We start from the raw sequence: 15472 nt of genomic DNA, 5'->3' as shown, positions 1-15472 counted from the left end.
AATGTAACTTCTGGATAACATGGCGGATGAAAGTAAATACTGGGTTGATGCTGAGACATTTATTAATTTAAGCATTGAGTATAATTTTTTGATCACATGTAATTTTGTGGAATCACGAAAAGTTATTTAACAGCAAAAACTCTGCTGACAAATTATCGTGTTTAGCATCCATGCAGATTGCAATTACGAGTAAATTCAAGTATAACAACATTCTACTGTATGACAGGGGTGTTTGTGTACGTACGTGTGTGTGTGTGTGTGTGTGTGTGTGTGTGTGTGTGTGTGTGTGTGTGTGTGTGTGTGTGTGTGCACGTGTGTGTGTGTGTGTGTGTTGTGTGTGTGTGTGTGTGTGTGTGTGTGTGTGAGAACAGGTGTGTGCTGATTACAGCGACCATCTGTTCTTTTCTGTTTCTTTCAAATATGCTAAAATGTTCTTTCTTTTTACTTCTTTACTTTTACTTGACTTAGCTGCAGACAAAATGTGTGCAATGTGTGAGAAGTTTAGCCCAATATTATTTCCTGAACACACTCAGGACTAGAGATGTAGAGATTAAATTGGTAAACTATTAAATCACAGTTTTTAAATAATTAAAGGTGGGTTAGGTAATTTTGGAGAAACCAGCTCGAGTGCGCTAGAATTTGAAAATACACAGCCGGAAAAAATCTGCCACTTCCTCACAGAGCCCCTCCTCCAACACACACGAACGCGCACATGACCAATGAGGGCACGAGATAAGTTTGTGCACAGATGGAAGGCTGACAGGCAGGTAGGCCATCCAGTCATTTTAGCCGGGCCGGCTAAAATGATTGGTCGTGCTTTTTACAGTACTACAGCTTCCACAGATGACATTTCTTTTCTTTCTTTTTTTTCTTTTTTTTTATGTATTTATTGTCAAAGCACTTAAGATATTCATTGCTATCGGGATGTTAAGAGCATTCCATGGAATATAACAAAAAGTGTTTCTGAAATAAATTACATACCCCACACCTTTAATAAGTATTTTTTTGATGATAAATAAAAAAACTGAAAAAAAACTGAAAAACTGAAGCTGCAAAGAGCAATTTGTCTACTCTAGATGAATACAAATAAAAATAGTCTTCTAAAATAACCGCCAATTATTTCATACGTTTGAATAGTTTTTAAAGAATGATCAAGAATTTTCATTTCATTTCAAACCTTTATTTAACCAGGTAGGTCCCATTGAGATCATTAATTTAAGGGAGACCTGCAGCAAGTAGGTTACACATGAAACATAAAACAATAAAGGACATCATATATATACAGGGCTACATTTACATACCTATCGACATTTACAAGTACCAACAGTATCAAAGAGCATTTCACCTGTCAGAGCTTTAAAAACAGGCAGTGGAACCAAATTGCTCAGTTTCAATTCTTTTTGAAGACTGTTCCAAGCAAGAGGAGCTGCGCACATAAAAGCTTTCGTACCTAAGTCAGTCCTTGCACTTAGCACATGTAACAAGACCACATCATGTGATCTCAGGCAATAGCTACCTGCAACTCTCTGTGTGATCAGAGAGCAGATATAAGATGGGAGTTTACCCAACATGGCTTTATATATGAACATGTACCAATACAGTACAGTAAAGTAAAAATCATAAAACTTCACAACTTTACCTTTTTAATATGGTTAAAACTGGTGTTCCAAAGATTATATTTTCAATGTGGCAAATATGAAAGTAACCGCCGACGATTAAATAAGTTTGAGGATTTTGAAAAATGTAACAATTTAAGTTTGAGTAGAATTTGTAATGTCAAATTACTCTGATTCCAGCTTAGAGTAAATGTAATATATTTGATTTGTGGACATATGAGGACGTCATCCTGTTTTTTGGGAAACACTAATCAATATTTTCTGTCCATTTCTAGACTTAAACAATAAAGATGAATCGATAATAACTCATGGACGATGGGATTAACGGAGGACTCACCAGAGCTCCTCCACAGCAGACCGACCTCCAGACGTCCGGAGCGCCGCATCACTTTAGGAAACCGATAGAAAAATCCTGACACCCTCCTCACAGTTTTGCCAAAGTTTTTAGCAAAGCCCATAGCTCAAACACACACACACTTTTTTAAGTGTTTTCTGCTCCTACAGAATCAGAATACCTGATTTAAATCCAGATTTGACTCCATGCAGGTCTGAAACCCACCTCCCTGTCACTGTGATGTTCCTCTGGCTCTGCTCCGGTCTCACTCTGACCCTCTGTCTGCCCCCCCCCACCTCCGTTTGCTCAGTCGCTGTGACAGTTTGGCTCCAAAGACAACACACACTCATCTGTGGCAGCTGATGACACACACACACACACACACACACACACACACACACACACACACACACACACACACACACACACACACACACACACACACACACACACACACACACACACACACACACACACACACACACACACACACACACACACACACACACACACACCCATCCAGTATTTTTGCACAATGGTTTAAAATGATCCTTTGATAAACCACAATGTGAAACTCTCTTTCTCTACATACAGTATATGGAGACACTCAAATTAACTGTGTTAAAAATGGACCCAGTTTGGGATAAATTATTTGTCAAATAACAGTAATTGCATCTGATCTTCTTCATCAATTTGTTTTTATTCTTAATTTTATTTAATATTTATGTTGAGATAATTCAGATAATATTCAGTCTTCCTTTTATTTTTGGGTTATTTAACCAAAATAAAAAATGGTTTTAAGACACAAGAAGCTCAAAGTTTACCATAAAATCGTTACAATTATTTCATTATTTGTATAAAATGATGAACATGTGACATTTAGAACTAAACTAATAATCCTTGATAAAAGCTCACACGTGAGTATGAGCAACCATTACATTTTATGTTGCGTAAATAACTCAACAGTACAAAAATAAGGTAATTATTCAGATTTTTTGAGTGCTGTTTTTTCAGATTTTGACATCTCATTAAATAAAAGGAGCTCCCCGTACAATGGCATATCAACCCTAACAGTACTTCCAACACTTTCTGATTGTATCTGTTCGTTTGTTAATCATTACGATCAAGCACACATGCATTTGTTACGGTTTAAGTATTCAGCTTTTGATAAAAACACTGCCGTGTAGAAATACTCTGTTACAGGTATCCTGCACTTTTAATCCTAATAAAGTATAAGGATCAGCAAAAACGTTATACAACACACACACACACACACACACACACACACACACACACACACACACACACACACACACACACACACACCACACACACACACACACACACACACACACAACACACACACACACACACACACACACACACACACACACACACACACACACACACACACACACACTGCAACAGTAAACCCGTCAGACAAAGATCTCTGAGGTTTCTGTTACATCATCTTGATGAGAGACAGAGCGGACGTTTCTTTATCGAGTCTCATCTGACCCACTTTGGGAAGCATTCATTTACTCTGAAGTAAAACGACATGTTTCACATTTCTACATATGACAGCTACAATTTCTTTTACAAATGAAGATTTTTGTTCCCCAAACATATAAAAATAACAAGTACAGCTTAAACAATGTGAATGCTAATAGCTAATTTGATCGGCAGAAGATGATATGTTACTACTTGAACTTAGTTAAATATTTAAAGCACATTTATTTTTAGTGTAAAATATTACAATAAACCGTATTAATATTCTGATTGTTAGAATAAAAATCAACCAAAATATTAGTTTGTTATTAGATTATTATCTTAAACTCTCAAAATCAATATCCAAATGTCGTTTAGTTTTTTATGTCACTGTAATTAAGGAATTCCACAGTAAAAATCATGAAAATGCAAGTCTGAGAAAGGCCAGAAATACTATATATCTTAAGAAAAGAAAAAACGACATTTAGTGTATCATGTAAACTGGTCCTACTAGTATGTGCAATGAACAGTATGTTTTGACATCATAACTAATTGAGAGGATAGGTCAATTATTCAGTGTTGTTATATTAAAAGCAATGCTTAGTATTAAAGAAACTTATAATTAGTCATTATAAGTTCATGGAAACTCACGTGAGTGTATTTAAACAATTGTTAAGGCTATTGAATGTATGACAATGTTATGAAACCCCCCCAAAAAGCTCTCTGCAGCTTCAATTAATTTTTAAAAGGAATAACTGACTCTCTGTTTCCTCTGATTTATAAGTGACTGTTTCTGAGTTAATAAGTGAGCCAGCTCTCCTCCGCAGAGCAATGTTTCACCTCTACACATTTTCTCAGGAAGAATATACACTCTTTTGTACTTATTGGAAGGTTTGTATCATAAAGGAGGAGTAATGGACTTTGCTGAGCTTCCTGCATTTTAAATGAGCCTTAACACTTTATACACAAAGTCAGGTGGAAACAGAGAGCTCATTATTGTCTGTAAACACAAGGAGTTAAAAGGTTAAAAGGACAAAGGCAGAGTCAGAAGATACTTTGTTTTCTGTCTGTCAGCATTGTGTAACTGTTTTATATTTTCAGTATGACCTGATGCATTGTTGCTGAATGTTTTGTGTGTTTAGGACTAAAATATTACAGTAAATAAAGATATATTTGTCTTTAAATGAAATTTGGACCTGCTAACTTGTTGGTTTGTCTACTTGTCCACACATTCATATTATTAAAATGTGATAAAATAGATTTTAACAAAACAAAAACAAAAGTTATAATGTCCTTTTTCAGGCATTATTATAAAATTGTTTTGATTTCTTGCACATTTTTGTTCTTCTTGCACTATTTTATATCTTTTTCTGCCTTAAATATTCTGTATGTTGCTTTTTTAGAGGAACTACTATTTTAAGCTGTAGCTTTTGCATGTGACAATAAAGCTTTTGATAATGTAGAGCAGGGGTTTTCAAAGTGTGGGAAGGTGAGCCTCCCCTCAGAGAATATAAGAACAGCCGCGCCCCCCCTCCCAATTATTATTGCTATTATTATTATTATTATTGTTGTTGCTATAATGCAGGGGTATTATTATCCAGTGGAATGCCCTTACCTACTGGCCTAGTTAAATCAAAGTGGTTACTTATTTTTGTCTGGGCAGTGTAGTTTTACACACCATCTTATTTGACTTTCTCAGGGCAGACCCCCACAAAGAAAAAAATATATGTACACACGTAAGGTCATCATCTTAACAGTTTTTAATGCTCGAGTCATCCGTGAGCAGAGCATCAAGTTGGCATGCCTATTACAGCTGAATGCGGCGATTACCATCTTGTTCAGCAAAACGCCTCACAAACGTATTAACATCCAAAGCTTTAGTGCGTTTTGATTCAATGCTGAGCACAAGCCAAACTTGACAGTCTCTTCTCTGTCATTGTAGACCGCAAATACCTATTCCTTCCGTGTACTTGGGTCCGAATGTTTCTCGTTTTCTGCCGCCCGTTCAAATGAAATCGCCGCCAATCACATTTCCTCGCTCGCGCCAGGGTTACAAGGCTCGCGTCTTGTGCTGCATTCACTTGCACTCGGACATCAGGGATTTTCTCTGATAAATGTCCGATGAGCCACAACTTTTATTTCAAAACAAAGCTGCCAACTGGGGTGGCCAGACGCTGTCTCCTCTCTCACTTTAGGTAACTTCACTAAAAATCGATCCATGTTGCCGCTCGCATAAAGTTAGCTGAAGTTAACGAGCTAGATTTCATTGTTTCTCTTTATTTTTTTCTCACGCTGCGCCTCCCCTGAAGCTCTCTGGCGCCCCCCAGGGGAGGCGCGCCTCACACTTTGAAAACCGCTGATGTAGAGTATTAAAACTCTTTGTCTTCGACAGTGATAGTGGAGGTTAAACTAAGCTTTTAGTTTCAACACTCCCAGACGCACAATGTCCGCCTCACATTCCTCTGAGTTTCCTCTTTCTATTGTTTGCATCAGAAGTGGACACAGAGGGAGGTCCAGGTTTGACTTGAGGAGACATCGTGGCTCACTTTTATTTAGATCAGAAACCAGTCGGTCTGCATAACAAACTGCATTCCTGCTGAGCCCTGCCCACACACTCTGCCCACACACTCTGCCACACACACACCATCACACATGACAGAGGCTGCTACCTAAACATTTTGAGAATAACTTTTTCAAATGATTTTTTCTTTCCTTAAAGGTCTGGGAGGAAAGATAATGGAAATGTGACTTTGTAGCAAGGCGAAGAACCTCTCTGAATCATTAAACCCTGAAACACTTCAGTTATACTTTCATAAAAGTATAATATTTTCCAGAAAACCATTATTTTTTACTGTGACTTGTACTTATCTGATGCTATTGCTTTTGACAAACATTATTTTAATTGTATTCTACATTCATGGGAGGTAATGTATTTATAGTTTGTTTCCCTGATGTGGGATATGCTATCTTTGTTACTTTGTTGTTCTTTATGTATATGTTTTAAATACATTTGAGTTGAGACAAATAACCATTTCTGCTGCTTTGTGACAGTACATTTGATTCTACAGTGATATAAAATGGAAAAGAACTATAAAGCTGACATGTATTGGTTAAACACAATCTATACAGCTGGAGGAACAAAATACTTTAAAATAAATATGATTATAATTTGCAAAAATGTTGTTGCTTAAGATGCACATTTGAAAGAAAGTTAGAAGGTTTGAATTGAGGCATGAAAAAGCCACTGAATATTACATGTTCATTCAAGCTTAACCTCCAATATGTCTGTTCATTAAACACTTAGTTTGAGTCTTCCTCTGAAGGGGCTCTTCACCATAAGAGTCCACAGTACCCCCCCCCCCCCCCCCCCCCCCCCCCCCCCCCCCCCCCCCCCCCCCCCTCGCTTACCTGCACATGTGAGCCCTTGCTGGAAGATGTAGCGGCAGCACACATCACACCAGGTGTCCTCTCCTCCGGACTCGAAGATGTGTCCCTTCCCGGACTCCTCTTCCACCCTGGGGTCCCTCTCTCCGGGGGAGAAGATGGTCCTCACATCCGGGGGTCTGAACCCCTTCTTCTTGACCCGGGGAGGCCCTCCTCCACCTTCCATCCCGGCTGGCTCTCCGTTCCTCACCTCGGGGCTCCTCTCCGGTGGCTTCACCTCCGGGGTCGCCCTCTCGCTCCAAGCCGCCTCCAGGCTCTCCAGGCTGGCCGGCTGGGGTGACGGGGGGTGCCGCCGGACGGCTCGCACCGCCGCGCCCTTGTTGGCCTTGGAGATCCGTATTTTAGCGCCCGGGGGCGGCCAGGTAGCCTCCGGTGCCTCGCGCAGCGTCCCGAGGGATTTGTTCACCTGCACCGTCCGCACGGGGATGTCCTCCGTGACCGAGGAGCGCGTGGGGACGTACTTCCGAACCTGGTTCACGACGTTAAACATCACGCACACTCCTCCTGCTCTGCTGCCCGGTGGAGGTGTGAGGAGCTGCTAGACAGACCGACAGGTGAGACGTCACCGGTGACACCGACTGTGTCCTCCTGGCCTCGTGCTTGTTGCGGGTGAGCAGGTTGAGGCGGTGAGCGCGAGCGGCGGAACGGGTTAGATCTCATTTCACAGCGCGAGGTGTCAAAACAGCTTGTTCTAGAAAGGACAGCACGCCAAACTCAGTTCAAAGAAATGCTGATTTAAAGATTATATTTTTTTCAAGAGGCGTGTACTCTTTGCAATCTTGATTACAATTCTCACTCTATTTATATGAGTATTATCTCTAATTCGGCAAACATTTGATCCATTACAAGCCCACATGTGATTAACTTACAAATATTATTTTTGATGTGACCTGTTGCTCTCTATGCAACATTGGCCAAAAATAACTTCCCTTAAACGGTGTACACGTCTTAAAGTTGGGATATAATTGGAGCAAGGTGCTTTACAGTTTATTTAGATATTGATCAAAACTCAATACAAATAACTTCTCGTTGGGCAACGTATTGGAACAGTATGAAGACAAAAAATAAATGATTAAAAAAGTGGAGTGGAAGTGGAATTTGCCCTTTCTAGTTTGACCACAATGCGGCGCCATTTCCACTTTATTTAGCAAAAGCGTGTCTCTGCATAGGAATGTGTAGATTATAATAAAGTAACAGCACGTCAAGTTATTACATGTACTGTACCCTCCACAGGAGGATGATTCTAACAATTCAGTAAATCATATGAGAGATCCTCAAACATATTTTGTTTATTGACCCTTGCAGTACTTATCTGTCATATTAATTGGTTTTGACATAAATATATATTACTATGTTGTGATATTAAATGGTCTTAATTTAATGTTTGTTATTAATTGATAAAAGTTGAATAGTTACAAAAAGTAAAAACTTAATTTAAGGAGTTAAAAAAACAGGAAGAAAGGACACCTTGATATAAACTGAGATGTAATTACAATGAACAGTTTATTTTAAGTCATGTACATTAGCATTCATGCGTAATTCTGACAGTACACAAGTTTCTTTGGCACCTTTTGACATAAGTAAAACAATTAAAACCTGAAATGCCGTAAAACAACACCAGGAACAATTACAGATAACCCACATTGTGCATCCCTCAGAAACTCTTAAAAACATTCATTCATTTTTTATAAAAAAGTGCAAATGCTACAAAATGTCATTGTCTTTTATACAACAGCATAAATAGTTCTAATTTAAAATTGCTAGTTACCCTTTATCTCCCTGAATAACACATTTTTTTACAAAATAACACTTAAATCGCAAACAACGGTAGTTATCAATGGCAGGAAAATAGTTTTGTGTTTGGCTAAAGTTCGTTGAAAAACCTGAACAATACAAATATGTATGCTTTTAATCCCAGAATAACACAATTATATATTATTCTAATGCATGCAGCTGCAGATACGTTAATGCTGTGGGCTTTATTTGCATGTTAGTTGAAGTGGCAGAATAATACAGATGTTTCCTGAGTCTGATTTTAGTCCTTTTGCATGTTTTAGAGAATGTTCTGTTCACTCGATGTCGTCCTCATCGTCACTGTGAAAGGCTTCCTCCTGTGAAAGAGAGGAAAATACAGATATTGAAAGAGTTGTAGGTCAAACTAATTGTTTTAAATGATATCAACAGGTGGTGTGTTGCTTACATATCCGCCCTGCTGCTGGGCCCAGGAGGAATAATATTGCTGCAGATATCTGGCTCCGTGGCCCAACAGTCGGTTCGTGGGCAGTGTGTGGAGCGCTGACAGACGGGTGGTGACCTGCGGGGAACACAAACAACTTCAACTGTTAGTCAATCAAAATGGAAGAAACCTTGGGGAGAGCAACAGAGGAGGATCCCTCAGTATATGTCATGTTTATAGATTTAAAAAGATAATACATTTACATGTTGGTCAGTTAGGCAAAGCTTTTCACTTAAAAAGGGATAGTTAGGGAGGTTTGTATGAGGTGATTTAAGTTCAGCGTGTCCCCAGTTTGGAGAAACTGACAGGAGAACCAGCAGGAATAAAAGCAATGTACTGCTGTGGACGCATCAGATCATGTTTTAGACATCTAAAAACATCAATATAATTTACGTTTTATTAAGAATATTTTTACGACTTCACCTCAAACTAAAGTCATTATTGATGCTCCCTTCAAAGTGTCCAATGTCCATTGAAAAAACCCAGTAATTTAACCTCTCAGAACACGGAAATGGTTGATCTACTGGTTCCTTGTTTGTGTTTTTGTGTAACTTTAGTGTTTCAAATTGGTTATTTCAAATTCACCAAAGTCATACAATAACAAAAACTAAACGACGGAGACAAGCAGAGAGGGTAGACAAGCAAACCCCTATTCTGAGAGGTCGAATGACTGCTTTTCTCAAAAGAGTCTGGTGGCTTTACATCGGTTACATTCCTCCATCTGCATCTACTGTATACACTGATGAAGCTAAATAACTCATACAACCCCACTTCAAAAGATTCAAACTATCCCTTTAAACGTTTTTGATAAAACATTAACGTTATCCTCACCTCACAGGTGACAGCGATCTGAGTTTTGGGAGATGCTTTTGGCCCCGGGGAGTCTGGGTCGGGGCTCCTGAGGCCCATCCTCATGAGAAGCGTCTGCATTAGCCTCCTAAAGAAGTTGTAGTCCGAAAAAAGTTCTAGGGATATACCAGAACCTTTCAGCTCCTGGTGGAGACAAGAAACCATTTATTTAGGTTAGGACTCAATGAACACTGAGGAAAAAACTGATCTGCATTTAACACACTGAAATATGTATTTTTATAAATAGGCTTAACGTCACAAAAATTAGTTTTTTTTAACACAAATTTGACCAAATTGGCTCAAGAAACAACATGAATACATAAAAACGCATTACAAACATGAACGACTTCCACATTTTGCTGTGAAGAAGTTTCCTATAAGAACATTCAAAAGGTTAAAGGAAACTTTAGATATCTGTAAAAGTTGTTTCTTACTCTCTCGTCCAGTCGGTCTCCAGACTCCCTGAGCAGCAGGCCGATTATCCTCTCCACATTCTCATCTAGGAAACAAGACGCATGATTAACAATCACGTCCAAGAGAAGATAACAAATACCTCATTACTACACAATCACCAACATTTTCTTCAGCTTTGATCAAACCAAGCACATTGTAAACACTAAAAGGCCATGTAAAGCATAATTGCCTGTATTTAATTAAAACAATTGATCAAATCATATATGTCAGAGTATGTTTCTGATGATATGAGGGAGGCTGGTTATGGTGAACAGTCTCTTAAGTGTGTTTGAAACAGTGATTTCATTAAGGTGATGATCTTCGCTCCATTGTAGGTTTATATCTGCATTCATCAGGTGGAAATAAGAGGTTTGGAGAAGAATGTCAAATTGCAGTAGGCCTGGTATTTCTCTGAAAGACTTTTATTCTGAAGGGCTGAATCCGAAACTCACCTTCTGCCGCATCTGTCTCTATATCAGGAGGAAGGAACGGGATCTCATCAGCGATGTCTGTCAGTCTGTTCGCTACCTCTACATCTTTAAGATCATCCTCCTCTTCTTCCAGTAGGTTCTTCTCAACCTCATCTGTCCCTATAGCTGAAATAAATAATAAACAGACAATAGTACGAGAGAATAAGCACACGTGTTGACAGCAACAAGTCCGAGCCTGTTTCTTAGACGGGCTTTTCCAAAGAATAAAACAAATCATCCTGAAAAGAAATCCCCAAAATGACCAAGTGTTACTTTAGGGAGAAGCCACGAGGTCTGACTCAGAGCCTGCTGGGGGAATGATCAGGAAGAACATGTGGCTGCATGTTTACAACGACATTTAAACGCCTTGACTTCATTTGAAAAAACTGATATTTTTTTTAATTGAACAAAACAAGATGACTTGGCAAGAGTCAAAGAATAATTGGGATGGGAACAGTTTCATGCTCCTTTTAAATACAGTTTCGTCTTGACTTGCGTTTTTTCATTGTACTTTTTCATAATTGTATTTCCAGTGGCATCTTAAATTTGTATGGACTGTCTTATCTGGTTTTGTCAAGAGTCTTTGGGTCTCTAGAAAGCTACTTATAAATACAATTTATTTGTATTATCGTTTTAAATATCCCAAGTATTATGTATTAAATGTATACCCCTGAAACCTCCAGAGCTTTAGACTTTCATAGTTATTTTTAAGACATTTTTGAACTTTCTTCTGCCAAGATTGTTAAAATGAATCATTAAACAAAATCAACTGTTAGATTCAGCCCTTCTGATCATACAGGAGATGTAGTGGAGTTATCTGAGGCTGTAGCTTCATACTTACGGGGATCTAAAGAACGAACTTCCACGCCATTAGCAGGCCTCGTATCGTATGGCTCTTCTCTTTCTTGTTTTCCAGGTCTGATACAGCTAAGAAGTTTGGGGAAAAGATTCTTCCTCTTCTTCTTCTTCTTCTTCGTCTTCTCCTGTATTTCAGTTTGAGGGGAGAGTTTGTTATCGTCTGTGCCCCCCGTTACTAGAGTCGGTCTGTGCTGTGCAGATGAAGGTTTTTTTGGCTGTCTCTTGTTGAAGTAGGCCCTGAGGATCCTGAGCTCCACCGAGTCCTCCATGTTGTCTGAGTCTGAGGTAGCTTTAGCGTCACAGTTAATATTGCTGTTCAGGCCGGTGTGGTTGTTAAACACGTCGTGGATCTTCACGTGCCCGTTCGCCATGTTGCTTCACTGTAGATGAATACAAATTAAATCATTAATATGCTTATAAAATTGAAAGAGAGAGAACTAAAAATGTCGAATTTGTAGCAAGAGGTGCTTTCACATCTCAGGACATTAGTAGTAATTCATATCATTGTATTTGTCTTGTGTTCTTATTATTCTTTAAATGTCTGTTTTTTGCTATTTTAAGAGTACTTTGGTTATATTTACAATTGCAACTAGTGATCACTTTAATTCATGAATGGTCAATACAATGTGAGAAAGATGTGACAAATGCCTGATTGATAATGATCCATTAAATAACAATTGAACATCAAAAGCCCAGATGTTTTTATTTGAATATTAATACAAACCAGCAGAGCAGCACATTTAATAAACATCGACACAACTGATACATTACTTATAATAGTAAACAGTAGTAGTTTTTATTGATTAGGGAATGGATTCTTTAAAACCATTATTTTCCTGCTGCAGATTATTGTATGGTTTTTGTTTTACTGCCTGTATTTGGCTTCCTCCTTAGAAAGTGTGGAATTAACATTTTTCTAATACTGTAAATTGATCTCATCTATAGTATAATCATGTACAAATCACTTTTATCTTTATTTTATAAACTGTTTTGCTTTATTCTGTTACTGTTTTACTGCAATGTGTCGCCCTCTGTTGGGTGCACACATTGCAGTAAAACTGGGTCATGTCGAAACAAGTTACCATTAACTGTTAGCTTAAAACAACCTGCCTTTTTCGCAAAAACACCAAAAAAAGGGACCAGGATTTTAACAATAAGGTTATTTACTGCTACACGACATGTTTTACTCATATGAGGCCCTTTGAAACGGTATTTGAAGCCACTTTATATGCATTATAAAAGTATATGTTACGACTGTTGAAGTGTCAGAGGTTAACAAATGTGAAAGTACACTTTACAAACATCATTATTAGTTTGTCCAACTTCACTTAACTGGCTACCATGGTTAGGATGGCCATACAAAATGCTAACTATTATACTTTGTGTAAGTGGACAAGTCTTTGGTTACAATATCTACCAAACGTACTTTGAACCACTATTAATGAAGCAGTTTTAAATTGACGATATCAAAAAAGGTTAACTTTCGTCATTGAGCTAGGTTAGTTATTAACTTTAATAAACTGCCTGAAACTACAAATACACACTTACAGTAATAACACTAATTCCATTCAAATATAACATTTTAAGACATAAAACATGAGTACTTACGGTCAAAATGATTAAAAAGTAGCTAAATTATCCGGAAAGGATTCTTCTTCCACTACCGCTCAGCAACTGATCGTCTGAAGTTTTAAAGAGTCGAGTCACATGTCGGCGACGTACGTCATCACGTATTTCGACGTCTTACTGTACGTGATGATGCAGTATTACTATTACCGGTACTTTTCAGAACGAGTGATCAACAACACAAAAAATACACATACATTTTGATTTCTATGATAATTTTGGGCTTATTTTCACAGTTTAACCAAAAGTAGATAGAATTGTACAAATGTGAGCACATGTTTTACTACATTGCTCCTTCTAGCCGAAACACAAAGGATTTTCTACTAAAAGACACAGTAACAAATTATGAATTACAATTTTATTAATTCTAAAATGATAAGATTACTCAAATTAAATTACAACTGTAGCCTACAACCTTTATATTTTTGAATGATGATTCTTCTCTTGATCTACAGAAACATCAGAAAAGGGTGCTTTTCGCTGGTCTAACAGCAGCCAAAAAAATAATTGTAATACGATGGAAACCCCCACGACCTACTAATCTCAGAGCTGTCAATCGCTTCTGCTAATAAGGCTAGGGGGAAACATTAGAGGCTATTCAAAGAGCTGCTGATCTGGTAATATCATTCATGTAAATTATGATTGTACATATATGCACACCTTGGTGCAATTGTAGATTATTAGGAGTCAATCTCAATTCAGCTTAAACAGATGAAAGGTTAAGTGGAAAAAAAAAGGTATGAATGTATTTTATGTGGAGAAATTGTTATGCTATAATATAAATAATATATATAACATAATATATATGAACTCAGACGATTGCTAACAAACATCAGGTAGGATTTTCTGTGAAATGGCAAGATGGGTGGGAAGGGGGAGGGACGGGGTGGCATGGGAAAGGGAATCCCTATATTTCTTATTTTTTTCTTTTCTTTGTCTTTTCTTTTTGTATCATTGTCTATATATTGTCTATATAATTTGTATCTGTGTATATAAGTCCCTCTGTGAGGGCAAACAAACAACAATAAAAAGTTGGTCACAAAAAAAAAAAACTGTACAACCTTTATATCTCTCAAATAAATATGTATGTATGTTTTTTTTCTTCCCATAACATTTTAAAAGTTCACCAAATGTATAACCAATCAGTAGTTGGAGTTTTTTGTTGTGAAGGAAACTTCTAGATCCTTTTTGTGTTAGTGATAAACAGAAAACCAAACATGCTTTTGTTTTGAGTATTCGTGTCAGTTATATTATATATATATATATATATATATACTTGTTTTACGAGAGGAATTCCTTTTTCCAAGAAGCGATCCATTTCTTTTCCTTTACATGCCTGACTCATGACCTCAAATACGTGCAACTCAGCCTTTATCCAAACATGACTCAACCTGATGCTGACTCAGCGGTCATGTTACTCTTACTATAATAAAAGAAATTAAACTGATGATACAGACTTTGACATTTTAAACTGCTGATAAGAATTAGATCCTTTAAAGGGGACACAAGTGACGTCTAGAAAAGGCTATGGAAGCCCATTTCCACTAGTGAAAAGGAAAACTGAAAAAATAAGTCAAAATGATGAGATCAAATGTCACAATTGGGAGAAAAAAAACTGTGAAAAAAGGTTGAATAATAATAATAATCTGTTCTGGAGCTTTTGGTTGTAATATGAAATGTACAACCAAAAGCTCCTTAATTCTGGATTTTTTTTAAGACAATATGGGCAAGAAAAAATAGGAATTTGGACGGTTCAGTCCACAGAGGGACGTTTTGATCCCACTTCTTTTTCCCAAAGGTATGTTAGTTCGTTACATGCTGGCAGTAAACACTGGAAACTCCCGCCTGTGACTCAGCCGTCTCAAAAGCCTCACAGTCTTGTGTCACATTCAGGGTGGCGTTATCACAGCTGAATGGAGGAACGTTTATTTCCTGTTATCTTACGACACCAACAAGTGAAATACTCTTGGGTTTTGGATTTCTGAAGCACAAGGAAGATTTAAAAGAGGTTAAAGTGTTTTAACTGGCAGCATGTAAGCAATTAGAAATATTATATCAGCACTTTTTGACTTTTGAACACACCAATATAACTTTACAC

At 37.7% G+C, this 15472-nt stretch overlaps 2 protein-coding genes across 2 annotated transcripts in view; both read right to left on the bottom strand.

Moving 5' to 3' along the window:
- rassf3 (Ras association domain family member 3) overlaps positions 1-7482 on the bottom strand; it is a 63059-nt gene extending 55577 nt beyond the window's left edge. Inside the window, exon 1 of the mRNA XM_034133327.1 lies at positions 6847-7482. Within this exon, the coding sequence (XP_033989218.1) occupies positions 6847-7372 (526 nt within the window). The 5' untranslated portion in view covers positions 7373-7482. The remainder of the gene's footprint in view (positions 1-6846) is intronic.
- Positions 7483-8361: 879 nt separating this feature from the next.
- On the bottom strand, positions 8362-13468 carry LOC117485037 (apoptosis facilitator Bcl-2-like protein 14). Its single transcript, XM_034133630.1, has 7 exons — positions 13357-13468; positions 11732-12128; positions 10873-11016; positions 10402-10466; positions 9950-10111; positions 9083-9196; positions 8362-8993 (listed from the first exon to the last, which is right to left on the bottom strand). Exons 2-7 carry the CDS (start codon positions 12117-12119, stop codon positions 8952-8954), a joined length of 915 nt encoding a protein of 304 aa, XP_033989521.1. The 5' UTR covers positions 12120-12128; positions 13357-13468; the 3' UTR covers positions 8362-8951.
- Positions 13469-15472: the final 2004 nt, after the last annotated feature.

Source organism: Trematomus bernacchii, unplaced genomic scaffold (genome assembly GCF_902827165.1).
Source record: "Trematomus bernacchii unplaced genomic scaffold, fTreBer1.1, whole genome shotgun sequence".
NCBI lineage: Eukaryota > Metazoa > Chordata > Actinopteri > Perciformes > Nototheniidae > Trematomus > Trematomus bernacchii.
This window is presented reverse-complemented; position numbering and strand designations above follow the sequence as displayed.